Source organism: Numida meleagris, chromosome 1 (genome assembly GCF_002078875.1).
Source record: "Numida meleagris isolate 19003 breed g44 Domestic line chromosome 1, NumMel1.0, whole genome shotgun sequence".
NCBI lineage: Eukaryota > Metazoa > Chordata > Aves > Galliformes > Numididae > Numida > Numida meleagris.
Genome location: NC_034409.1, coordinates 56,848,127 through 56,873,344, shown reverse-complemented (window position 1 = coordinate 56,873,344; position 25,218 = coordinate 56,848,127). Strand labels below are relative to the sequence as shown.

General features: G+C 45.4%; 1 protein-coding gene across 6 annotated transcripts in view; it reads right to left on the bottom strand.

The window, feature by feature from the left end:
- The window catches only part of HIPK2 (homeodomain interacting protein kinase 2), a 131,863-nt gene that overhangs the window by 20,215 nt on the left and 86,430 nt on the right, over positions 1-25,218 (bottom strand). For 5 of the 6 annotated variants that reach the window (XM_021387824.1, XM_021387837.1, XM_021387848.1 and 2 more), the window contains 10 exons: positions 22,748-22,871; positions 20,066-20,185; positions 19,241-19,327; positions 18,234-18,418; positions 14,402-14,564; positions 11,597-11,816; positions 9,861-9,982; positions 5,719-5,861; positions 4,806-4,985; positions 1,768-2,049 (listed from right to left, as the gene is read on the bottom strand). In XM_021387824.1, coding sequence (XP_021243499.1) covers positions 1,768-2,049; positions 4,806-4,985; positions 5,719-5,861; positions 9,861-9,982; positions 11,597-11,816; positions 14,402-14,564; positions 18,234-18,418; positions 19,241-19,327; positions 20,066-20,185; positions 22,748-22,871 — 1,626 coding nt within the window. The remainder of the gene's footprint in view (positions 1-1,767; positions 2,050-4,805; positions 4,986-5,718; positions 5,862-9,860; positions 9,983-11,596; positions 11,817-14,401; positions 14,565-18,233; positions 18,419-19,240; positions 19,328-20,065; positions 20,186-22,747; positions 22,872-25,218) is intronic. The other variant, XM_021387853.1, reaches the window with a different exon arrangement.

Sequence of the window (25,218 nt, the reverse complement as noted above, 5' to 3'; positions counted from 1 at the left end):
GAGAGGTGCTGAGTGAAGCAACTGATCAGATGGCAGCCAAGTTGAGGTGGAAGAGACAACTGTAGGGCTAGGTGGCCACAGGATCGTAGCTCTTCCCTCCACCTCACTCCAGGTTCAAGACGATACCCGGGTGGTAAATATAAGTACTTGTACATGATCTCTCAAAGCCTGGGACCACAGCACCATGGTGTTGCAAATAGCTTCCCTAACTCTTGAGACAAATATCTGCCTTCTTCATGTTGCCTAGCTTCACAACCTTTGTTTTCAGCAGCTCTTATCTTGTTCTTTTCCTGTACAAGTCCTAGAAAAGGGGACTCCTTATTTAGGGGGCTCCTTTATTTCTAGTCCTGATTTCCACTCTGACCTTCATCTAACCCTTTCCAAAAATAAATATACTTTCTTCCACCAAACTAAGGAATTTTTTTTTCTTTTTAAGGTGAAATATGTGATGCTGTCCTGTGATCAATTCCCCATGATAATCATTTCATTATTGGTGAGCTTAAATTTGAGATGCGCTGAGCAATCTCTGCCTAGTGGAGTTCACTGGTAGGGAGAAGGGGAAAGGAAAGCAGAGGTGGCTGATGAGGGGTAGGTTGAAACTGTGGCTCTAGACACCTGATCTGAATGGATCTTTACAGATTCTTAGCTCCTTGAGGCCAAATGCATCTCATCTGTTCTGTGCGCATCTGCAGCATTCCACTTATCACCGCAGCGCAGAGATGCAGAGATATAGATATCTATCTCCAATGATTAAAGTAAAATCTGCCATGGAGCATGTCCTAAATAAGAAATAATAATTCTCCTGGCAGTACTGGAGGGAGAAGGTTAAAAAACTCCCAGCTCAGTTACCAGCATAAAGATGGTATGATTATTCAGCTGTTTGCACAGCTACTTCTCTACAACTTATAAAACAGAGTGATGTCCCCTGACTGGCATCGGATAGAGAACTTAGAGTGCCTGCATGTGATCAAAGGTGCTGAAAAGACGCTCCTGGAAAATGCAGTCCTCTCTCATCCACAGTAGATGATCAGCAGTGGCAGCTGCCCTGTGCTGCACTGTTTATTTGGGTGAAATAATTCTCTGAGGAGCAAACTCTGTCACCGCAGTCTTTATAGCCTCATCTGTGCCTCTCTGCAGCCAGTCAGAAAGCCATCAATTTCTGCCACTTCTATGACAGCGGTCCTGGGATGTTTTGGAAATATGTTCAGAGCTGAGCAACCCTCGTGTAAATGTATTTACTCTTACTGAGCATTTAGAACACAAACCTTAACTGTTTTCATGCCCTTTTTAATGGAAAATATGAGGTATGGAAGGTATCATTTAATGCTCAGCTTGGATTACTTAGGAAAAGGCTGTTTCAAGCTGCTTTCCTTCCAAACCTTTCTTATTGTCTTTGTTTTAAATAGCTATCTGACTCAAAAGGCTCATTATCATAGATCTTCTAAAGTCTCCTTTGAACAGTCCTTCAAAATAGAGAAAACCATTATTTCCTCTTAGAGATGAGAAACTATGGAACAGAGAGACGACGACACTTCTCCAAAATACACAGCAAACATACAGAGCGATGGGGAACGTCAGCTAGCTCAGCAAAGTCCTCTGCTAGAACCTTGGCATCTCCATCACCTTTCCTCCCAAACTAAAGATGACCTGGGTGCCGAGACCCAACCATAGCCCCTGGGACCCTACGGCAACTCCTGAGACCTACAGCATTCCTCTGCCTCTTTTTCTCACCCACAGAGAGAAGAGAAGAGCAGAGCTGCTGCTCACCTGGTGGGTGCATGCTTCTGCTCCTCCTCTTCATCGGTGTCGCTGCTGATAGTGATGACGCTCACTGCGGGGCTAGGGGTGTCGGGAATGATTATCGGCTGCCGCTGCCGCTCCCGCGTGGTGCTGGTGGCCATGTCACCCCAGCCGCAGGTGACGGCAGTGCTGCAGGCAGGGCTGTTGTGCACCATGGCACAGCGAGGAGGCGTGTTTTCCTTCACTCGTTTCGACCGCTGAGGCGAGCTGATGGACTGAGAGGACGAAACTTCGTAGGTGGATGCATTTCTGGAAGTGGGAAAGGCCATTAGTTGGTTAAACCTCAGCTTGCACGGTTGCCATGGCTTTTGACTTCCAGCCTCTCACTCTCTCACGCTGACTTACGGAGTCTGGGAAAACTGCAAAATCGGCATGGTCACCTTTCCAAAGGTCAGAGTCCCTCACATGACTTATTCTTATAATTGGCTGAGGAGTACTTCCTTTTAGTAAAAAAACTCTATTTTGTTTTCCACATAAATTTCCAGATAAGAAATGCTGCCTCCCAGGAGTCCCTGGCTACAGTTTAGGCTGTGAAGTAGAGGCCAGTCACACAGCCCAGACATACAAAATGCAGGCAGGCATTGCATGGCTGTCACACAAGGAGAAAGAACCCAAAGGAAAATCCTTTTCTCTCATACCTGCTGAACTGCATGTATGCATCACCACCAGTTTGTATTTTTTTTCTGTCCAGAAAAAAAAGCTAAAGGTAGAATTAGAATTTATTGTGGAAAACAGCGATCGCTTATCAGGAAAACTGCTTTACTTAGCTGAAAATTTAATTTTCCATTTAAGAATGTTTCCAGTTAACATTTCCTGCCCAAAGCTTCATTCTCTAGGAGTCCCATGTATCAGAGTACCCAGACATGAAGGCATACACTCAGTTTCATGTCATTCCCATGTGAGGAAGCAAATACAGCACGTATCATTCAGAAAGAAAAGAACCACCTTTTTGTTATGCACTGAAAATAATGCTCAAGCCCTTGATTTTTCCCCATCTTCCTACCTCCCCTTCGCTGTCTGAAAGTTGCAAACAGCTCACTGGATTGGAGATCTCAGCACAGAAAACAGTGCAGTCTGCAGATGTATTTACTGACTAAAGCCCAGTTCATTAATTTCTTTTATTTTTTTAAAAACTCGCATTAATTCTGCTTATTGCAGAGCATTTGCAGATTCAAAAAAAAAAAAAAGAAAGAAAAAAGAAAAAAACAAAGTTCCTGCTTTGTTCTATAGTGGGATGTGGGTTGCATTTTCAGTGTGGCCTAAAAGCTAACAAAAGGAATAGGTGGCATCTGTCAAAAGGAAGTCATTATGGACATATCACGCTATACCAACTTACACAGGGTCTTTTGCATAACAAATGACTGCACAGTAGCATTTGCAGTGCTTTCTGAATACCAATGAGCAGCATGGAGTACCCTTCTTTCCAAAGGAACACGTTCCTCATTTGGCTACAAAAGCATCACAATTAATGACAATGTACAGCCCTAGAAAGCTGCTGCTCTGCAAGTGTCCAGTTCCTCCTCAACACAGGCACCCTGCTCCTGCAGAGGGGTGGGAGAGGGGAGGCCCTGTGCAAGCATGCCTGTTGCAACAGGCGCTCTCTTTCACTAGCTTGCTAGGGACGGAGCTGCCTCTGCTCTACATTGCGAATGGACTAAGACAGCTGGAGCTCGCCCAAAGTAAATGCAACATTAGAGAGCAGATAAATGGGAAGGATTTAAATAGTGGCCTCTTAACTAGAGAAAAATTGGTTGTGAACTCCGAGCTCCTCTGGCCCGAGTCCAGTCACCCAGGAAAACCACAAGCTCCTCTGTTTTCGCCACTGCACAAGTAGTCACCCATTTTAGTTCTCTTCTCTGCACTTTTTGTTGGTTTTTGCTTTTTTATTTTTCCTTTAAAAAAAATAAAGAAACGTAGCTCAGTAGAGGTGCTATTCCCACAGCCCTGAGGACTTTCCCCAGAACAGCTGCACATACATCTTCAGCAGCCTTGTCCTGTAGGCAGGACCACAGGGCTGTGACAGGCACTGCAGTTATCCCACCATTTTACGTGTGCCACCCAACATGAAGGAACATCCAACTTTCTCACTGCAGAGCCAAATGCTCCTACCTAGATTTGATAGATCCTAGCATCTAAGGACTGCTCCTGCATGAGGTGCCTTTATAAAATGCTCCCTGTTTGATGCTGCCATGATTAGGAAAAGATCAATGTGGGTATCAGTTGCTGCTGTGCACTGTTGTAGATAGGCTCCAACCACCCATGTTAGGAGTTAGAGAGCTTGAAGGTGGCCCACAGACACCTCAGTCCTCTGCTCTGCAGTGCATCAAAATTAGATTTGAAACAGGCTGCCCAGAGAGGTGGTGCGGTCTCCTTAACTGGAGATAATCAAAACCTGCCTGGATGCTTTCCTGTGTAACTTGCTCTGGGGAACCCTCTGCTTTAGCAGGGAGTTGGACTAGATGAACTCTGGAGGTCCCTTCCAAGCCCTCCGATTTTGTGATTATCATTCAACTGCTTCTGAAAGGGCAGGTCTTACATGCAGACATCAGGTACCTGTTCCTGAAGGTACAGTCCCTGGAGGTGCACTGCCCACGGACATGCAGGCACTGCACCTCAGGAGCGTGGGTAGAAGAGGTTTGGCAAGCGGGCACTGTGCCACACTGACCTGAAAACACAGCTGTATTTTACATTTTGGGGACTGCAAGGCCTCAGGCAATCACAGCAGCATAACGACCCGTACGAGCAGGCCCCGAGCCTCCTGTCCTGCATCCCCACCATGCCAAGTGGCATTTGCTGGGTACAAAAGACACCCAGCTGCCCCTTAACGAAGCAGCAGACAGTCCACTCACAAAAACTCACGGGCAGTGGAACAAGCTTTATTTTGCCCCGTAGGCTTCTGGAAACCCCATGCCTATCAGCACGCCTGCACTTCGGGCCTGCCTGAACAAGGCGGGCACGGTCTCCAGCTGTCCACCACGGTCAGCGGCGGGGCCGGGCTCACTCACCGAGGTGCCGACTGATGCTGCTTACTCTTCCTGGCGGAGGTGGCGGCGGCGGGCGGCTGGCGCATGACGTGAGCGACACCCACATTGACGGGCTGGGCTGCGGGGAGAGTCACATGGCTAGCTAACAGCGCGGGCTGCTGCATGATGGGATTGTAATGGCTGCCGTGAGCGTGGGTGTTTCTGCAAAGGGGGGAGACAGGGACACATTTAAAATGCGACCGGCGGCTCCCCAGCAGGCTTTCTCGCTGGCTCCCACCACCTACACTGGGGCTCCAACCTTGGGGCTCTTCGGTGCCACAGTTTTCCCCAAGAAGGAGTGTTTCCCCCACCCAGGGAAGTGGGCATGGTGTTGGGCTTGGCTTTGGGGAGAAGCTGCCTGTAGCTCTGAGACAGAGGGACACAATCTGTTGCAGGCTACCAGGGGCAGAGGCTGCAGCCCCCTGCCTTTCCCTTCTGCTTCACAGCCTTGTGAGGCCATAGCCAATAGCCTTCTCCATCACTGGTGGCCTCCTAGGCCTTCTCCAGAAGTGGTGACCACTGTAGGAAGCCCTGAAGTCCAAGCAAAAAATCACACATATTCAGGGTGGGCGACTCCCTGTACAGGCTTCTGGCAGAGACCGTGAGGAGCATGGGAAGGCTGGAGAAGACAGCAGGACTGGGAACAGACTGCTCAGCTTTCTGCTAGAGCAGCCTGGGAGAGAATTTATTTTCGCTGCACACCCTTGTTGCCCATGGGATACCTGAGAGTGCTCCATGACAATAAATAAGCTGCTGAATCTCCACTCTCAGAGACAACCCTCATGCCCTCAACTCCAGCTCACGCGCCAGTGCCCCAGCCCAAAGGCCATCGCTCACACATGTGCTGGCTGTCTTTTGGGCACGTACGCATGTTCTCCACGTGCCACCGATTTACCTCCAGTCTGCCAGTGGCTGGGTGCCTGCCATGGACTCAGGGATGACGGTCGCGTGCTGGACAGAAGTGTGGGTGGCCACCCCAGTCAGCTGCTGCCAGGCAGGGGGGAGCAGGATCTGCTGTGTGCCGCTGGGCCATGCTTGCTGTTAGCCAGAGGAAAAAGTGTACCTTAATAAGAATCATCATATGTGGCATATAAGCAATTACCCACACCCAGCTGGGGTTCCTTGTAATAACTGTGGTCATACTACCAAACGTTTAGTACTTTTCAGTCATAGATCACAAATACTTTAAGGAAACCGTGGCAAAAGCAGTAAAGTTATCAATATAGACAGCACAAAAGACAGAAAAAATCCCTGACTTCCAAAACAGCAGCTGTGTGTCAGGTTAAACTTGGAATGGGAGAGAGTGAAACTGGCCTGCATTTCAATCTAAACTTCCAACAGATTAGCACTTTTTAATTTTGACTGTTCAGATCAGCTGGGAGTTACAGTCTTATTAAATGGGACTTTTCCCCACCTCCAGCCAATTTTCCTTCTGACCTCAACAGACCCTACAGGACTTCAGAAACTTAGAGCAGCTTAAAAGGAGAAAGAATTTTTCAGGGATCAGGAGAGGGAACAAGGGTCTGCAAGGCTTTCACGAGGAGGGAAAGAAGAGGAATTTGGGGGTGTTAAAAGGGAGGGCTTATTGGCCACTGAGCACTCTGCCTAGTCCAGCTACCCATGACCTCTTGGCCAAAGCAGAGGGGAGCTGTGCACAGCTGCACATTGCGTGCCTGTTCTCTCCATGCGCCCTCTGGCGTTTTCTCAGTGGGTGCCCCCCTTGCAGGGTGGAGATCTCTGCCCTGTGAGTCGAGTCATCGCTCTGCTATGCCATCATCCCTCAGGTCATCCCACTCCACCGACTCCACATGAGTCAAATAACTTTTTGGCTTGGTCACACAGTGATTCCTTTAGAGGGAAACTTTCTTTGCTGTGTGCTGCCTGGGCTGGGGAACACAGCCCTCCTTAGGCCCATGTTACGTAATCTTACAGCCCGATGGAGGCTAAATTTTAAGGAGGGGAGGCTTCATCCAGGCATGCATTCACCCCCATCTCCATCCTCACAAGCATCCTGTAACCTATGCCCTAATCACTCTCTGCCACCCTCTGTAAAAAAAAAGAAACTTCTCCCAGTTCTGCACCAAAGTTTGATCATCTTGTAGTTTCGCTCTGTTAGATGAAAAGGCTGCTCTCATGAGGCCTCTTAGCAACATCTGCAAAGGATGGACTGTCACAGGGCTCCTGAGAGCTCTCCATCTCAGCAGCTGCAGCCATGGACCGGTGCTGGTCAGAGTACATAAGAGGAGGTAGCAAAAAGACAAAAGATCAGGTAGAAAAAAAAAAAGCCTTTTTTTTTTTTTTTTTAATCAGCTTTGAATTAAAAGATGAGACTCAACTACTGTTGTGCTCGGTCCCAAGGGGCTACCAGGATTTACTTGCAGAGCAAACTGCTTCCTCCCTTTTCAGGAGGAGAACTGAACAAATACAAACTCCTTTTCCTCCTGCAGAGCATAAATTTAGATTCAGTGTCAGGGTCCAGGCATAAATTCCTCACTTATTAGGTAAGGACCACTGAATCATTTAATCTGCAGATAAGACTTGTCTAGGCTGATCCACCAGCACAGCACGCTGTGCTTACACATGGGAGGCTCGTGCCTGCAGCCTCAATCTGTTCTCAGTTATTGCATTATTTTGAAATTGTGCCGTCGTGTCGGAGTGTGGCGCTGGCCCCTGCTCCCTGGAGGTGGTGCGGCCCCCGGTGCAACTAAGCACCCACCTGTGGTGTAAACAAGAACAACTAATGGAATAAACGTGTGTGCTCTGAAAGCTGGTGGCAGGACCTCCATGGGAAGAAGTATTGCTGGGATGGAGTTAAAACGCAAGAAATTCAAGTATTCATGGCACAATTCAAGGACAGAGGACAGTTCTGGGTCACGTCACAGAAGCCTGCCAGAAGATTGTATGGCTTTGTCCCTCCTGAGATCTGAAGCTGTACAGAGATATTTGTAAGCATGGGATCAGCCCATTTTCAACGGCCTCTGTGCATACAATATTTGAACAAACTTGCTAGGCAGGCTGAAAACAGACACACAGAAGTAACAAGTAAGTTACTTGGCTTTGCAAGCTGTAGCCACCCTGGCGATCAGGGCAACCCATGCTGTGTGGGTGGGCAGCGGAGAACGGCCTGATGGCACTGTGCAGTGCTGGGGCACAGGGAGTGGGTGGAAGGACAGAAGGCAGCTCTGGAGGCAGCAGGCACTTTGCTGGGGACAGCCCCTCTAGTAGTTGGAGTTCAGACAGTCTGGTCTGAACAGCGTTTGATAAGCAGCTGTGCATGAGAGGAACAGCTCTCAGCTCAGAGAGACACACAGTCATCCAGAGATCAGATGTGACTACAATGCTTTACAAAGGAGCTGTGTTTTTCCATTCAGGAAACTGGAATTGGGTACAGATTTGTTTATGAGACCAGCTGCTCAGCCCGAACCGAGCAGGGCCTGTGGACACCAGATGCCACCAGCATCCATCAGAGAGCCTCGCCATCAGAGCAGAAGCTAATGTTTCTCATCATGTGAGACAGACAGATATATCAGAAGACAGAGACTGCCTCTCTTCTATTAAATCAAAAATCTATGCAAGTGAGGAGCATCTCTCAGAAACAGCTCAAATAAGCCTCGTTGAAGTGACAGTGCAAAAAATGTCAATAGAAAGTATAGGGCAGCCCAAGAAACCAGAGTTCCTGTAACTGGGGCAGGACAGCGATCTGCAGCAAAGCTGCTCCTGAGCACTCACAGCCACAGAGCGGTGACCCGAGCGAGGACACCTTGAGAAGAAAAAAGGAACTGCAGGACCCAAGATCTTTTAGGACCTTTTAAGATCCTATGGGCACCACCATGCTTCAGATCTGACCCTCATCCTTGTACACCAAAACTGCGACAAGTGCCTGCAATTTGACCTGCAGAGACGGCACTCACTTTGCAATTATTCCTGTTCCTCCAGCCTCTTAGACCCTCCTTTTCCACCAGCCAAGAGAGACGGACCACACAGGCTGTTACCACAGGCTTCAACTGGGACAGATTCAGTGTTTGAGCAGGCTTACGTCAGACAGGCCTCTAACGATGACTTTTCTATTGGGAATGGGCGGAGCACGTTAGCTACTGGAAATCATGGGGGCTGCAAGTTGTGCTTTGGTTTGTCTTCATCAGATAAGCGTGGCTGGTAGCTGGTGAAGAAGAGCAATTGCACCAACAGACAAACCCTGGCAGCCCAATGCATGGGCAAAAATCTTGAAGTCTGCAGGTACCTGACTGCGTATGGGCATTTTTGAACTGCAGATCATCTTTTCCAGGCTGCACAACTTAATACTAAGTATACTTTTGCTTCCAGAATCATGCCCGATACTACTGCCATCAGCTGAAAACCTGTAGGGGCAGATGCACTAAAGGCAACACAAGGAGTGACAAACTACTCTTTTTGAGGAGCTGGGTCTCCCTTTGAGGAAGTGTACGTGATAAGTGGTACCCATTCCCATTTGGTCTTACTGGGAAGAAGCACAGTTTTTCTGTGAGAGTACTTTGGGCAACTGTGCCAACAGGTGCTGCTGACAACGTGAGCTCCTTGGCTGTCAGGTCCTTACCTCTGCCAACTAATCTCTCCCATAACCTAAGAACAGAGATATGATTCATAAAAAGCCACAAAACTAAAGCATGGGGGATGTTTTTCAGCAGCATGCAAGTCACCAGCACAACTCCAACAAACTGCTGCTCAGACTGCAAGTTCCGGAGGATGCAGGAAGGTCCCTACTGATTCCTCCTCAGCAGAGGCCTGACACAGCTTCCCCGAGATCCCCACTGGTTTCAGTGGAGAAGAAGAAGAAAAGACAGTCTTTCCAGAGTCTTTTGCAACTCCGATGTAGCTTTTGAGCAGGACAATGAATTGGGTAAGGTTTGGACACTTCAGATAAAGCTGGCGACTCTTTATGGCTGCCCATTTCTCCAAACTACAGCACAGAAGGCCCTCAGAGAAAGCTACTCTCCAGCTTCCAAGAGGTAAATAACAAAAAATTAACGTGTTTTGTTTGGTGTCTTCAGAGTTCATTACCTGTGCAAGGAGTCCTGGCTGGATCTGAAGAGGTTGGGCCCCGGGAGCCTGAGTGACAATGGGAACAGCATTCTCCATCCGAACTGAATACCCAGCATGCTTCGAAGGGGAGGCTTGTAGCCCTGTTTCACAAGCACAGAAGATACAGCACTAGTCATATATAGTGTTGCTAAGCATGGGGGTCTGATTTTAAGAGGAGCCTGAAGGCACTCACTGATGTCCATTTAAATCACAGCATTTAGTCCTTTGAAAAATTAAGTTCTAGGAGACCCACATATTCCACCCAAGCCCAAAGATGTCCATCAGATGCTGATAACCACAATATATTCATGAGGGTACAGCAGAGACATTTTCAAAGATGTTACGGGATTAACTGATTTCATATTTTTAAGTTATCTCGAATCCAGGGGAAACATCTCAGTACAGCGCATACAGGGAGAAAAGAAAGAGCGAGGAGGAAATGGTTTCTCTTACCGGATGTTCTCTGGGTTGATAAAAGAAAGTGGTCCTTGCCAGACAAGAAACATTGCTATGTGAGAATGCTCTCTTGTTATCAGTGTGGGACAAGTGGAATTCAGAACTGTGCACTAACTCAATCTTGACTGGGATGGGTGATTTTCTCTTGCACAGTTTCCCAGGGGTCATATTTTAAAGGCTCTGATTTTATTGTGTTTAATCTAGCACACCTCAAACTCCAACTGTTGCTGTCTTAGCCAAGCATTAGCTAACTATTCCGGAGAAAGCCTCCCACTCCATCACCTCTGCGCATGGCACAGCCTACATGCTACCTCCTCTCTTTTAGAGATTTCTCAAGACAGCAAGTGGAAGATGTTAGCTTACATATTCTAGTAAAGCACGTCTGAAGTCAAACCCTTGAGTTTTAACTATGTGGAAGAGGTCTAACTAAACTCCCCCAGTTCAAAAGAGCTTTGATAATCTTGCAGAACATCTAACAAGTGCCTAGAGACAGATGTACAGAGAGGCTTGGAAAAACGAAGCACAGAAGTTGCATCAGCTGAACCAAGGTCTATTTAGACCACTTCTTAAAGATGCCCAGCTAATTTTACAATATTACTACTGCATATAAAGTTAAGAGAAAGAGAAGTGGCTAAGACTGGTCATCAGCCAAGTTGTCTGACAGGTGGTCCAGATGCTGGGTGTACAGAGGTGTAAGATACTGGTTAGCTGGCTAGTACTAACTAACTAGCAGGGCCGAAGCTGAAGGAATTGTTCCGGTGAATACTCATAGGTGTCAAACCCTCATTACCACCAGCACCACACTCTCTACTGCATTAACTTCCTGAGTTCCCTTTTTAACAACTGAATTACCGAGAAGTGTTGAACCAGTTATTTACGTAATGATTAATTCCTGTTGTGGGGGAAGTTTTCAAGTTTACCAAAGCGAGGCAGAAGAACCTCAAACTTTATGTTCAGGGCAAAGGATGATAGATATTGCAAGTTCTTCCCCACCCCCTTTTTCTATGCTCAGTCCCATTCTTTCTAATTAGCCACCTCTAACCCACATGGTAAAGGCAACATATTGCCTGCAAGATCCTCTGCTACACATTTCACCCTGCTGACATCTGAGTAATCTGCAACAACCTCACTGCTCATATTCACAAGCCAACAAATGTCTTTCCATACGATCTGAAGCTTGTTCCAATCAAAAGCTAGATAAATGAGCAGTGGGGACAGGGTGTGGGGGGGTGTTAAGACCTGGCGAAGCTGTGACTTACCTTGGAAGCCTGGTGGGCAGACGATGAGAGCTTGCTGGAAGGGGTCGGGTCGGGCACAGATCTGCGCTGTTCCTGTCTGCAGGGGCATGCTCCGCTGGGCCACCGCAGCCATGGACGCCGCTGAGGGCTGGTAGAGTGCAGATTGGTAATTTAGTATGGAGACTTCGGGGTTGGCTAAGGAAATAGTGGCACTGGAGGAGGTGGGAGCCAGGTTGGTGGTCTAAAGGAATGATGGGAATTAAACAAAAACAAACAAAAAAAAATGAGGGAGATGGGTACGTTGGAAAAGCGAAATCCAAAAGTAAAATCAAAAAAAAAAAAGTAAAACAGTGTAAGATAAAAGTAAAAAAAAAAAGAAAAATCTAAATTAAAAACAGCAAACCAAAACCAAACAAGGGGCAGAGCAGGACACTGAGGAGCACAGAGGCGAGGACAGCAATGGGGAAAGGAGCGTGTGGTCTGCCTGAGTAACAGCACCGTACCATGCCGTGGGACCTGAGGCCACATGGAGCTGCTGGAACTGCTCAGATAGAGAATGTTCTCCAATGGAGAACTGCAGCCCCAGACAGCCCTTAACTTGCTCTGATTTCCAGCATACAGAAGATGGGTTCAGAAAACGCTACTATCCCCAAATAATGTTGTTTTCTCATCAAGCACACAACTCTACAAAAAGCTCACGTTGCTGAGGTAAAAGAAACCCAGCACCTTCATGCCCTGCAAAGCCTCAGCCTAAGAGGGGGACTCATTATTCAGACTTTCCTTTATCTTGCATCTAAGCTGGTACATCCTCCTCAAATTATATTTGAACTAGGAGGGATTGGAAGAATATCACTAGGCAGTAATAATAATACTTCCAAAGTCCAAATTTTGCTTGGCTTGACTTTAAAATCTCTCAGAGCAGGAGCTCCAGCAGTGCATGTTGCAAAGCCACAAAAATCAGTATACAGCTCTGCAAAACATTTAGAAATCTTTTGGTGACTTGTGCTTTATTTGGACCGAGTCTGCAGCAGTTGCAGACAAGCAACCCCTAAACAGTTTTGCCACTGCTCTACAAAAAAATGCCCGTAGCATTAACGTCTAGACAAACCTAACAGTCCAGAGCCCACCTTTCTCCTCCCTGCTACCCCTCCCATTCAAACACAGCAGCACCACTGCTAGGAATACTTATCACTTGGTGAATATGCAAAAGAACAAGCCCAAGATGAAGCCTTGACCCAGACTGCAGGAGGCAGCAAGCTTGGCTCTACACACTGACCTGTTTGCCACTGGGCTGTGGAAGCGTACCCACGCTGCACAGCCACAGTCACAAGAGACATTATGGGGAAACATTTCCTCCTTCTCCCTACTCTGTGCAGAGGCAGAGAAGCACAATCTGTTCCCCCGTGCAACACACCCAGCAGCAAACATGACAGCCCCCGCACTGCGGATCTCAGGATCTGCAACTGGAAGGAGGCAAAACCCAAAGATTCTGCAGAGACAGAGAGTACTGGGGAACCACAACGAGTCGCATGTTCAAGAGGATGGTAAAGATCTGGAGCTTGTTCAAATCGAAACGCCCTTCCTGGAAATGTTTCTACCACTTCTAGGAACACTGGAGATACCAGTTCTGCTCACAATACACACCCCTTACGAAAATTCAGATTACCACAGATCTCCTGAGTTAGCAACTGATCTGAACATCAAATGAGCAGTGAGGAAATGAAAGTAAGCCTGCATTTCCTACTAGCAACTATGGCACAAATGGTGTTTCTGCCTTGCAGCTGGAGCCTAGCAGAGCATGCGGAACGAAGTTTTGTAGTCTGTATCTCAGAAACAGTCAAGAATGGGAACTCATTTTTATAACTAACACTCTGTCACACTGAACCATGACCTATCTCTGTGTGTATCTGCTCAATGAATTGCTCCAAAAGACACTCTGTGATCGCATGCATCAAGAACTGACTCATGGAGTCTGGCTTTCTGAGTGACACAGGAACACTCTGTACGTCTACACAGAATCCTTTAGCTCCTTTGCTTTTGAAATACCAAGTGCCATTTCCACAATACCACTTGCAATCTCTAGAGTGAATTTCAAGCAGTCTTATCCAGAAAGGCTTAAAGGATAGTAGCTGTTCCTTGAGCTTCAGTCTCCTGGAGTGCTGTCCCTGGAGGGATTCCTTTTGCTGTTGTAATACAGTCCCACGGCAAACAGCTTAGCCTGCTAGCCATAAATTTGCCAGCACAGCACTCTCCAACACTGGGGCATGTAAAACAAATACAGGAGCACAAATTACAAAGCCAGAGCCCACCGATGTAGCGCGCAATGTGCTCTCTAACAGTGTGCCCACGTCAATCGTGGCACCTGGAGTGAAACCATGGGAGGTAAGAATAAACATTACCCCAAAACCATTCTTTCCTGTTGATCTGTTACAGTGCTACATCTGTTATAGAAGGGTTTTAATTCTTCTCACTTCAATGTCAGTTTGAAGGAGTGCTGTAAGATCACAAATACTTCTGCTTGATCCACTGAATGCAGTTCTGCTTCTGCATTAAGGGACTAATGAGCTTTTCCCCATAGCAACTTCTCAGGTAAGCAGGATTTATCACCCACAACAATAACATAAACGATGACGGCAACACTTCACAATCACGCAGAAGGTCATGAGATTAATGCTTGCCTGAATGAGAAAGAACTGAGGAAGGACAGTAGAAAAGTAACAGCTTTTTGCAGGCAAGGAAAATGAGATGCTATGTTTGCTTTTCATCTTTTAGGCCCTACTGATGTAAAAATTTCAAGCACTGGCTGCTTCTGATCAGTGTTCTTACCTGGTTGTGCACTGTGTTCAGCTGGTTGTTAAAAGTCATGGTCAAGTTGGTAGATGTGCTCGGGGCTACATGGGTGATGAATGGTGTCTTGCTCTGGTTCACAGTGTCATACACATTCACCCGCCGTTTGCAAATCTCCATATTCTGGAAGCAGGACTTAACACTGTGTAAGGAAAGGGGAGGCAAGGAAGAGACAGAAAATCAGCCATCAAACTTGGCAAAAGCTCATCACAGAGACCCTGGTCCCATGTTAGGTCTCAATGGCTGGCTTGGCACTTCCTAGTCACATGAGCTCTTTGCTATTCGTGCAAGTCTCTCTTAATCAGTGAGAGTCAGGCTAGTCCTGCCTGCACTGAAGAGAGCCAAATATGTGTCAGGATGAGAGTGCCTGTTCATGGACTCCCAGGTGCCCCTCTGGGTCTGAACTCTGCAACGTAAGTCACACAAAGTCAGCAAATCTTTCAGTCTTTAGACACCAGGGCAAGAAAAAACAAAGAGTTAGTTTGAAAGAGTGAGAGAGACTGAGAGCAAGAAAGAGAGATACTGGTTTCATTCCAGTAGGATGACTGAACTTGACAGGAAGAGACAACTAATGTTTCCTGTATCAATGTATGTCTAAACATTATTTTAGAAGTCCCTTGCAAAGAAGAATTTTACTGTTCTTGGTTGCTGAGACTCCTGGGAAGTCTTACCTCCTTTAAAAAGTAGTTCCTGACAGCTAAATCCAGACAAGTGCCTAAAACATTGCCCCTGCCTGGCTAAACACTACTGCAGATGTTTATCTTAAAACACATGAGCTGTCCTCTCCCAGTCAATGGGACTCTTCCTGTGCCAGAAAGTTATGCCAAATCAGATTCTTCGACACCCTAAGGGAATCAGGTTCTGAGGTTATCTTAGACTGAGAATCAGATCTCTCGGGGGAAGGAGTACAGCCTCTTCCTCTACATAGACCTTACTTTAAACGTTATTGATAATGGCAAAGGAAATTTTGAAACATATCATATTTTGTACCTTCAGTAAAGCATATGAAATGCTTTTTGCCTTGCTGGAGCACTGTGGCTGGTACATGAAACTGTCAATGTCACATTTATAACTTGGGATACCATGGCACACAGAGGTTTTAAGAGATAGCAATATAGTGGTCCTAAGCAAAATTGTACTTTTAATACAATCTCATTTTTCCAAGGTCTAAAAACCAATACACGATTTCCACAATTCTTCCACAGTAATTGTTTTTACAAATGTGTCCTCAGAGTCTGAAATACAACTCAAAAAAGTATAAAGGGATTTATCTCATTTCCGCTATCCCAACCAAGAAAAATATAAAACACAAGCAGTAAAAATTAGCTGTCACTGTAAAAATTCAGCTGTATGCATAATGATCTAAGCTGTTAGAGGTAGGGCAAGTAAAGACAACTTCATGTCACATGAGCTTTAATGAGAAAAAATGACTCCCATCAAAAGGAACAAGCTTATATGATCACTAAGACTGGTCAGGAAGAAGACCTCGATCTTTTTGTCCCTATCTTGTCTCTTACTCATATGATCATCTGTCCTCTCTCACAAGTAATTTCTTAATTACTGTTCCATAATCACTGGCAGACAAGAGATACTCAGGACACAGTGCAAAGCTGCTCATTATGTGCAGTCTTCTAAAGTACTATGAAATACCTATAAATCGCAGAATATTTAGAGAACTTTTTATCAAATGAACGTGGAAGACTCCTGGACTGACTTTTCCCAATTAGGTATGACGTAATTCCCCCACTAAAAAACAGAATGTACTGAAAATAATGCATTTTCCATACATGGTAAATTGCATATGTTGCCAAAAGGATTTATGTAACACGGTATAATCCCTGCTAATGTAACACTGTCCTTTGAAAAAAAAGAAAAGTTAAAAAGAAAGGCAAAGAGTAAAACAGGGCAGAAAGTATCTAACAATTAAAGAGCCATGCAGTCAAATATGTGAGAATGGGAGCTAAAATTGCTTTGTTGTTTGCTTGTAAGTAAGCAGAACAGCCCCTCATAGGCTGCTCAAACTCACACCCTTCTTTCTGAAGCATGCCACAACAGCAATTATTTCCAGAAGCTACTTCTTCCATATATTTCCACTTTCTCTTCTGCCTGATTTACTTTCAAGAGAGATTACAAGTCCCTCCATCTCTCAAGGCTTTGTGGTTTCTATTCTCAAAACCACAGGCTATCACAGACAAAATTTCCATCAACCTGCTATGCTGGGTACCGCTCCCTTTGCCAGTCACTTTTTCCAGCATGGAAGGGCTATGCAGGGTTAAGCACCTGGCTGGCACAACATTTAGCATTCAGAGACCTAATGCTAATTTTTTTATTTGGGGAAAACTCATTGATATTGGTCTCAATGACATTTTCGGCATTTCTGGGGCTTTGCCTGACCAGCCACGAGTGAGAACTTCAAAAGTGAAGACCTGCCTATAGTATTAGCAGAAAGATTTCTCATGGCCACGTATTACGCCACAAATCTACCTCACACAATCAGCTGCTGAAAATTAAATGACTTTTGTGTATGATGCTAATGCTGTTAGAAAAGACTGTCCTTTTTTAACTTATGTTTTCATATTGAAAACTTACTTTTTCTCTATTTAGCACAACAATCTCCTGTCTTGTTTTCATTACTTTTATTACTTAGTAGCTACTTAGAGATAACAACAGTCACAGATGTCTATGCAGGATAAGCTTGGGTCTACACAGACCATGCACCCACTACCTTCTGGTACACAGCTGCTCTTATCTTGTGATAAATGAAAGAAAAAGGCAACTACATCTCCGTCACAGAGAGAAAACTACCCCAAATGAACTTGAAATATTGCAGATACATAAAAGCTCAGATACAGGCAGCAGAGCTGATGCACTGCAACTTTTGCTCTACAGTATCTGTACAAACATCTTCTAAGGCATTTAAGCAGCACCTAGTACTTTTGCACCCAAGCTTTTCACAACCTTTAAAGACCTGTGCACCTAGCACCCAATGGAGTACGGCGCTGTGCCAGTAACCGAAGGGACACTCATAGAGCAGGATGTTCAAGGCTAGGTGTTTTGAATGCTCTGGAGAACTCCCTCGTGCACCTGTATTTTGCACCTCCAAAATCTGGCCCTATGTGAATTGCCCAGGGGATGAGAGCGATGTGCTGGGCACAGGTTTCCTGCATTTCATGCTGCTCTGATACAGCATTAGGAGTCAGACTCGAAGGCATGACATTTCTTCACATCTCCATCAGGCAGTGGAGTCCACCTCCATTACACATAGTGGCAGCTGAGGTCAGAGTGTTGTATTTAAAGTTGCACAGGTGAGAAATGATAAAGCCAAAACTGAACTTATTTTCCCGCTGCCTATTCCTGTAAACCATACCACTGCAAAAAAAGCTCTTCCTTTAAAAGGCAAACAGCCTCAAATTGACCCCTGCAAGATGGGGAAGATTCTGGGAGGAAGGGTCGGCAGCCACTGCGGATAAGGTTGATTACTGCACTAACAATCAGAACTATATTACTTTGAGATATACCGATATACTCAGCACTAATTACATAATTTCTTCTGCATTTTAATGAAAACATATGTAATTATTGGATATTTACATAATGAACGTTGCACACTCTACCGTGTTTCTAAATGCCAAGCATCTACAACACAATTCTTGCAACCTCAGAGTTGCCAATCATTTTTTTCTTTGGACCAGAAAAAGGTGCAAATACAGGGCTTAAAATTTTTAATAGTGCCCCTTAGACACATTTGGTTTCAATAACAAGCAATTCTTCACCCCCAGTTCAAGACTCCAAGGAAAAGAAAGCCACGTACTGTGTGCTGTGAGGGAAATCGAGCAAGTGTGTCATGGTGACGAAAGGGTGGTTCAGAGTTTCAATCGGTGTTATCCTCTTATCAGCATCTATCGTCAACATCTTCTTTAACAGATCTATAAACTCCCGTCGGTCCGCCTTTTCCACCAACATATCACTTCCTTCCAAATCTGTTGTCATATTTACCTACAGGAGAAAAGACAAGGATGAGTGCAAAGGTGAAGGAGCAGATGGTCAGGTCTCCAGCAAACCACGTTTACTCCTCATTGGAGCTCATGACCCACAAGCTTCCATGTCTAAAGGAGGAGTTGCTGAAGTTACACAGCAAATCTGTGGTGGCTAGTCATGCCGTCATCTGGCTTGTGCACATCAGATCTCTAGACAGACTGTTAAGTGTTCAGCTAGCTTGGGTCAATGGCTAATGAAACACTTAGTCACCCTCCACTGAAGATGAACAGTTTCCATGTGGTAGCAGGCAAGCTCTGGCATCAGTATATTTATCATCTAAAAGACTGTGCTATTAGGTACTTTACTACGTGTCCTGTGAGCAAAAATACATATATAAAATAAATAAAAATTTTCAGTAAGTTTGTTGGAAACATTCTATTCATGGATTAGGTGTCATTTCATCCTTTTGTTGAAGTCTGTCCTGATCGCAGTCCTCCATTTCTGCATGTTTTGCTTGTGAATGCTCCACTATCCAGCCTTTGCTTGGACTGTGACACGCAGACATGTGACTCAGCCATTTTCCAAGGCAGCTTTACTGCAGCACACTAAGGACACGTGCCCCTACATGTGGATCCCCCAACAAAGCAGTATGTGATGAGATGAACTGGTAGGTGTAAACTTGCTGTTTCTCAGGAGCGGGTATAGGGTACACCATTTCTTCAGGACTGGGTATAAGGTACACAAGAATAGGGTACACACAGAAATCACACAACTCCTCTTTCCTGGTGTTGCCTAAACACAGGTAAAGCGGTCTTGCTTGTTACTCACCAATGCTCTTACCTGTGCCATATCATCCAAACAGTTGAAAATATACTTCCTTGCTTCCTTCGACTTAATCCCCGTCTCTGCCTCATGATCATCTGGTGTCTGCTCAAAACAGGGGAAAGGCATTGAGCAGAACTGCCCAGCAATCAGCTACACGTTATGTGCCACTTCCACCTCACGCCTCACCCTATCCTCTTTGATGACTAAGAGCACTGCACGTCTCTTGCCTGAGCACATACATTTATGCTATGTCGACATGGTTATGATGATAGTTTTCACATCACAAGGAGATTTCTCCCTTTTTTTTCTTCTCCTCTTTCCTCTCCCACATACGATGGAAGTCCAAAAGGGCTCCTACACTCTCACCCTTCGTGAGACTCAGCATCTCATCCTTATGGCCAGAAGCCCACTGTCCTTTCTCCTTGGGGACTGAAAGCCACCAAACATGCCGGTACAAGAGATTCTAGGTACACTCGCACTCACAGAGGATATGACTGTCAGAAGTCAAATGCTTGCTTGCTTTTTTTTCACCTCAATGCAGTAGATATCAGAGCAAAGTCTGCCCAGGGCATGTTTCATTTAAACTGCACATCAGTTTTGAGTACGTGGAAGGAGATCTCCACATGAACTCTGGACTTAAATTTCCCACAAAGCAGTGCCAAGCAGGTGAGCTAAGGGCTGCAGACTTCTGTGGGAGCAGTTTTACCTTGGGCTATACCCATCCCAATGTCTGTACTGCATCGCAAAAAGCAAGACACTTAGGCTCAGAGGTGACCTGGCTGTCTCCTCACTTCCAACCAACAACAGCAAGGCAAAAGAAAGAAGGGAATGTCTTCCTACCTTCAGTCTCCACAAAGGATACGGTGAGTCTGTATCCCTGTTGAAAAACCTTGTAGTCTTTGTCCCTGCACTTAACAAATACTCTGCTGGTAAGCCCTGTGTCTGTGAAATATAGCGAATCTGTAAGAGAAGGATGAAAGGTCACTGTTCATCCTGTGAAGATCTCTGGAGGTCTTCCTTGAAGGAGGGCAGAAGGCATTTAAAACAATAGAACAAAGAAAGAAACAGAAAATGTAGCGCACAGTCAGACTTCACCAAAAAAAAAACCCACACTGAAAGGAATGACAGGAAAGAGAATTCCCGTATGGCATTCCTCCATTTATCATTTACATCTATGGAAACTCACCCTTCTGATACACTGCCAGAAAGTCTATGGATAAAGGAAGGAAGGTCCCAGGGTTTTAGAGGTTAAAGAGGAAGACCGACAGAGTTTTCAGTGGTGAGCTTCTCTGCTTTGCACCTTTTTATGTCACATTCTCCTCCCCAGGAGGTAATTTCAATAATTTGATATTTGCGTTCTAACTTTTCCTGTTTTTTTTTTTTCCCCAGATGAGCACACAGCTTCTCCTAGGGACAGTTTCAAGTTGAAAACAGAAAACTATAAAGTTGCTGTCTTTGACCATAGATGAAATATACTTAGGTCACTCCAAAAGTAATGCCTCTTATTTATTTCCATGGAAACTACAACAGATACAAAGAGCACAATAACACTCTCTGATAGAGCAAATTCTCAGCTACAAAACAGTTTTTCAGTATAGTCACCACCATTAGTTATGCCTATGATTCTATGATTCTGTAATTTTCATCAGCAATGAATAAGAGCGTGCATGCTGCACTCGTAAAATCTGCACCAGTGGAGGTGACCCACTGTCACCGCCGTCACTGCTAAAACGCACCACCCACTGCCTCACTGTGCTCACATCCACTGTTTGGTCCCATTCAGCAAGCATCAATGAATGTCAATGGGTGCCATTTTTTCCGCATGGAGGAATTCAATTACATGGTTTTGCTTCAACCTCCACTGCCATAGCAGCAACATCTGCCTCCGACATCGTGGGCGAACATAACAAAATAGGAGGCATTACTTTTGGAGCAGGCCTCATACACTCAAACAAACTGACACCCTCAGGATGTGTAAAGTGCTTTATCACTACTGCCTACATGACTTCATTTGCTGTTTGGGTTACTTCTGTGACTGTGGCCTGGCTGGCATTCAGACAGCTAAAAGATGCTGCCTTTGTGTTTCCAGGATCCCAGACTTAAAATTATTGATTCAAAGGAGAAGGGGTATGTGATTACATAATTAAAGACTGATAGCCTAGCGTGGCACACAAAACCCGAACTTTGGCATTTCCTGACTTCTGAATGTTTCACTCTGCAAAACTCCGCAAAATCAGCAAAATACTCATTTACGGTACAACATTCTATGGAAAAATGGAAAATGCTTTTGAGAGAAGAGACAGAGAGGGGTAACAAACAAACAAACATGGAGGCACTAAAAGCAGCTGTGCTTTCCAAGTCTTCCAAACACTCCTGATCTCGACCCACTATGTCTGCCTTGTTTGGCTCCGCAGCTCCCTATGTCCATGGTAACCCAGGCACCTGAGGAGCTCCAGGCGCCTTCCTGCAGCCCAGCACCAGGCTGTAAGGCTGCACACGCTGTGGTGAGGGGCCAAGCTCGGCCCCTGCCCCTTCCCAGCTCTCCAGGAGCCTTCACGGCACTTCACCAGAGGAAGCAGTTAAGCTGGGCAGGTACATATGGTGATTTCTTTTTCAGCTGTGCGTTTTACGGCTTTTTGGCAGGGGGCGGGGGGAGGAGAAAGAAATCTGCTCTTGATGGTTAGTGTGTGATTTTCAAATGCTTGTAGGTTTTTCAGCTATGTCTGATTTCCTTTGGAATCACTAATGACCCAGCTCTTCACTGCGGGATATCTCCCCTGCCAAATTTCACCTTCAAAGCTCTGGCTAAAAAATACTATTTATGAAAGATGAAACAAAGAAACAGTTTCATATATGAAAAAATTATTTACTTATTACCCTGCTTTTTTGCTTTTTTCTTTTTCCTAAAAGAAAAAAGACCTTTTTCAGGCCACATTTGCAGAAAGCTAAGGAAGACTATCAGAATGGAAACTGTTCTGCAGCCCTGACTCTAGAAGCCACTGTACTATGTTTCAGGAGTACAAAAGAAGCATGAAAGCCTATTGGGAGAGAACCACAGCAGCTTATATTAACTAGAAACCTACACCACTGTGAACTTTCTCTTTCTTGTCATTGCTTTTAATAGACGCCCTCATAAAGGGGATTATGAAATGCTGCAGAGTTCATGCAGTTTCTTCCAACAAATAAACCTCTATTTAATATTTGCTGTTACTGTATGAGAGAGGGTGTCTGCTCTGTTCAATGATTAGAGACATGTACAGAGTTCTCTAGTCAATGGGAATGTTTACTCTTGGATGAGAATTCACTTAGGCAGTCAGCTCTTAACCGTCAGCATGATAAGCAGCACACTGGCTACCAAGCGTACTCCAAGTGGATAATGAAAAAGTTGACGTGGGAGGGCAAGAATCACGTGCAAATACCTCCTGTTAGCAAAACAGAAAAAGTTGCCATCTTTTTGTCGTGGTGAAAGAAAAAAAACACATCTGCGCTCTCATCAATAGCCAGGGTAACATCAGTACCTACCTGATCATACTCTGAAGCTCCTGGGTACAAAGGCCAGCCCAAGAACAGCTCTGCAATGACACATCCCAATGACCACATATCGATTGCTTCACAAAATGGTAAACCGAGGATGATTTCAGGGGCTCTGCAAAGGAACAGGTTAGAAAACATTAGCAACCAGAATGGACCCACTGACAATCAAGAAGCTGCTTGCTGTGAACAACAGCAAGTGAACAACAGTCCTACTGTAGGGCTCCGCTGGCCTCTGGTACCTGCGATCAAGTATTAGTCAGTGAATATTTATCTTTGCAGAAGAGTCCTCTGGCCCCATTTAGTCAAGAGACAGCCCCACTGAGGCCTTACATTTCAAAGCACGTTACAAAGGAGAGAACCGACATAGTTTTCATTCGACAGGTGGAAAGATGAGGGCTCCACCGTCACACATTCCAGGCCACCCAGATAAGATGCCCATGGGAGGCTCCCAGGCCTGGCTTGCTGAGAAACTGCGCTGGCTCCGCTACAAAACATCTCCTATTCACCAAGCTCAGTGGGCTTCACAAACAGCCAACCATTAAATAATCATCATAGGACTGGTATAAAAGGATTACTAACTTTTTAAACAAATGGATGCCATTATACAGAGAAATAACCTAATTAGATCTATTAGATATAAGACTACTCCTCAGAGGAAACAGCCAAGAAGCCTTTGCTTTCCAATCTGTCCCAGACACCTGATTAGATTTCCTCTTCTCTTTCAGCCAGAATGGGCAAAAAGTGGAGGCAATCCCGCCATGTATTTACTGTCTGCTTCAGAAGACGTGCACTAAAACCCCTCTGCTCAGTAAATCTCAGCGTGAGCCCCGCTGAGGAACCAGAGGAGAAGGCAAAAGCTTTGGCTCTAGCTCTCCGTGAGGATCCCAGGCTCATGGAGGATGCACCATCACCTCCCCCAGCTCCCCTGCACTGAGGCCCCGGGGCTGCCCCTGCACAGCAGGTATGCCCCTCATGTTCGAGCAGTAGGGATGTCCGAGCTGTCATGGAAAATCCCAACTAAGCAAGGACAGTCTCTTAGCTCAGACTTCCACAAGTCGCATCCCTATCTTTCCCCACCTCAGCCCAGATTTCCACATGCAGGTCAGTGCTAAAATTCCTGTTTTACGCAGGGACCAACTAAAGCTTCTCTCCTGCCCTTGTCTTCTAAAGCCTTGCTTTCTGGAGTCAGGTGATGTACAGTAGAAAGGAAAACTTTCTTTCCCATCTTCCTCTAACTATATTTAAAAAAAAAAAAGACATTAAAAAAACCGAAACATGAATGATGAAAGAAACTTTCATCATTTTAAAAATAGGCTGAGGATTTCTTGGGCCCTGATGCATATTTTGGGAATGTTTGGGTTTGACTATTGAGCAAATCAAATGCCACTGTCCAGAGCTGGACACAGGACCCGTGGTACCCAGTTTCCCATCTGTCAACAGGATAAGATCTGACACCACTGAGATCATACTGAGGATTACCAATTGCAGTGGAAAACATTACGTTTTAATCATGCCATTACACAGTCATGTGAAGACAAGTCTTCAGCTAAGAAACCAAGCAAAATGGTTGTTTTGTTTTGTTTTGTTTTTCAGAGAAACGAGCAGAGACTGTATAACAAGAACCCATGCCCCATCTTCAGCACACAAACTTTCCCAGTTTGGGGTTTATAGGTAATGATAAGAGCGCCAAACTAGTTGTTCTCAAACTAACAACAAAGAACGTAAAAATTAAGGGAGATTCGAGAATTTTAAGGTGAGGTTGTTTCATGCCACTCCCACAAAATAACACCCCAGAAACTTAAAAAGCAGCTACTTTTAGCCTTTCTAGTTTCACCTGTGATTGTTCTCACAATCCACAGTTCTTCAGCCCATCATAAAAACTTTTTATTCTAACACCAATCTCTACTTGGGAACAAAGGGTTAATTTTCCTCCTTTTCCTCCTATTCCGTCATCCCTGCACACTAGTCGACACCTAGACAAAATGCAGAGAGAAAAAGACAGCTATGGTGACCTGAATCTCATTACTATGTAAATCCTGCATTCAAAGCCATCTGCCTCTCCCTGTCTGCCTTCCACATTGTGAACGAAATGTCCCTGGTCACTAATGAGAACTCAGCCTCACACTGAACTTCACATCCCACTAACTCAAGTGGAAGGAGCGGAGGGGTGGACTAGTGGTGGGATATTCCCAATGTGATACCGTCTGGAAACCTCCCTGTTCATAAAACACACATGCACTGCTGTCATATGCAGCACACAGCCCCTTCCCTCTCCCCGCACTTGTGCTGCCAACACCTCCAGACCCCTGTAAGAAGGGCTGACCTAGAATTTGAGATTCTGAAATTTCTAATCTTTTTATCTTGAGTCTTCAGCTGCACAGTGGGTTTTCCTTAAAGCTCCAGCTTCTGGAGTGTAGCAATTAGGAGAGAATTTCTTTTTCACACAAAAAAGAAGTTTT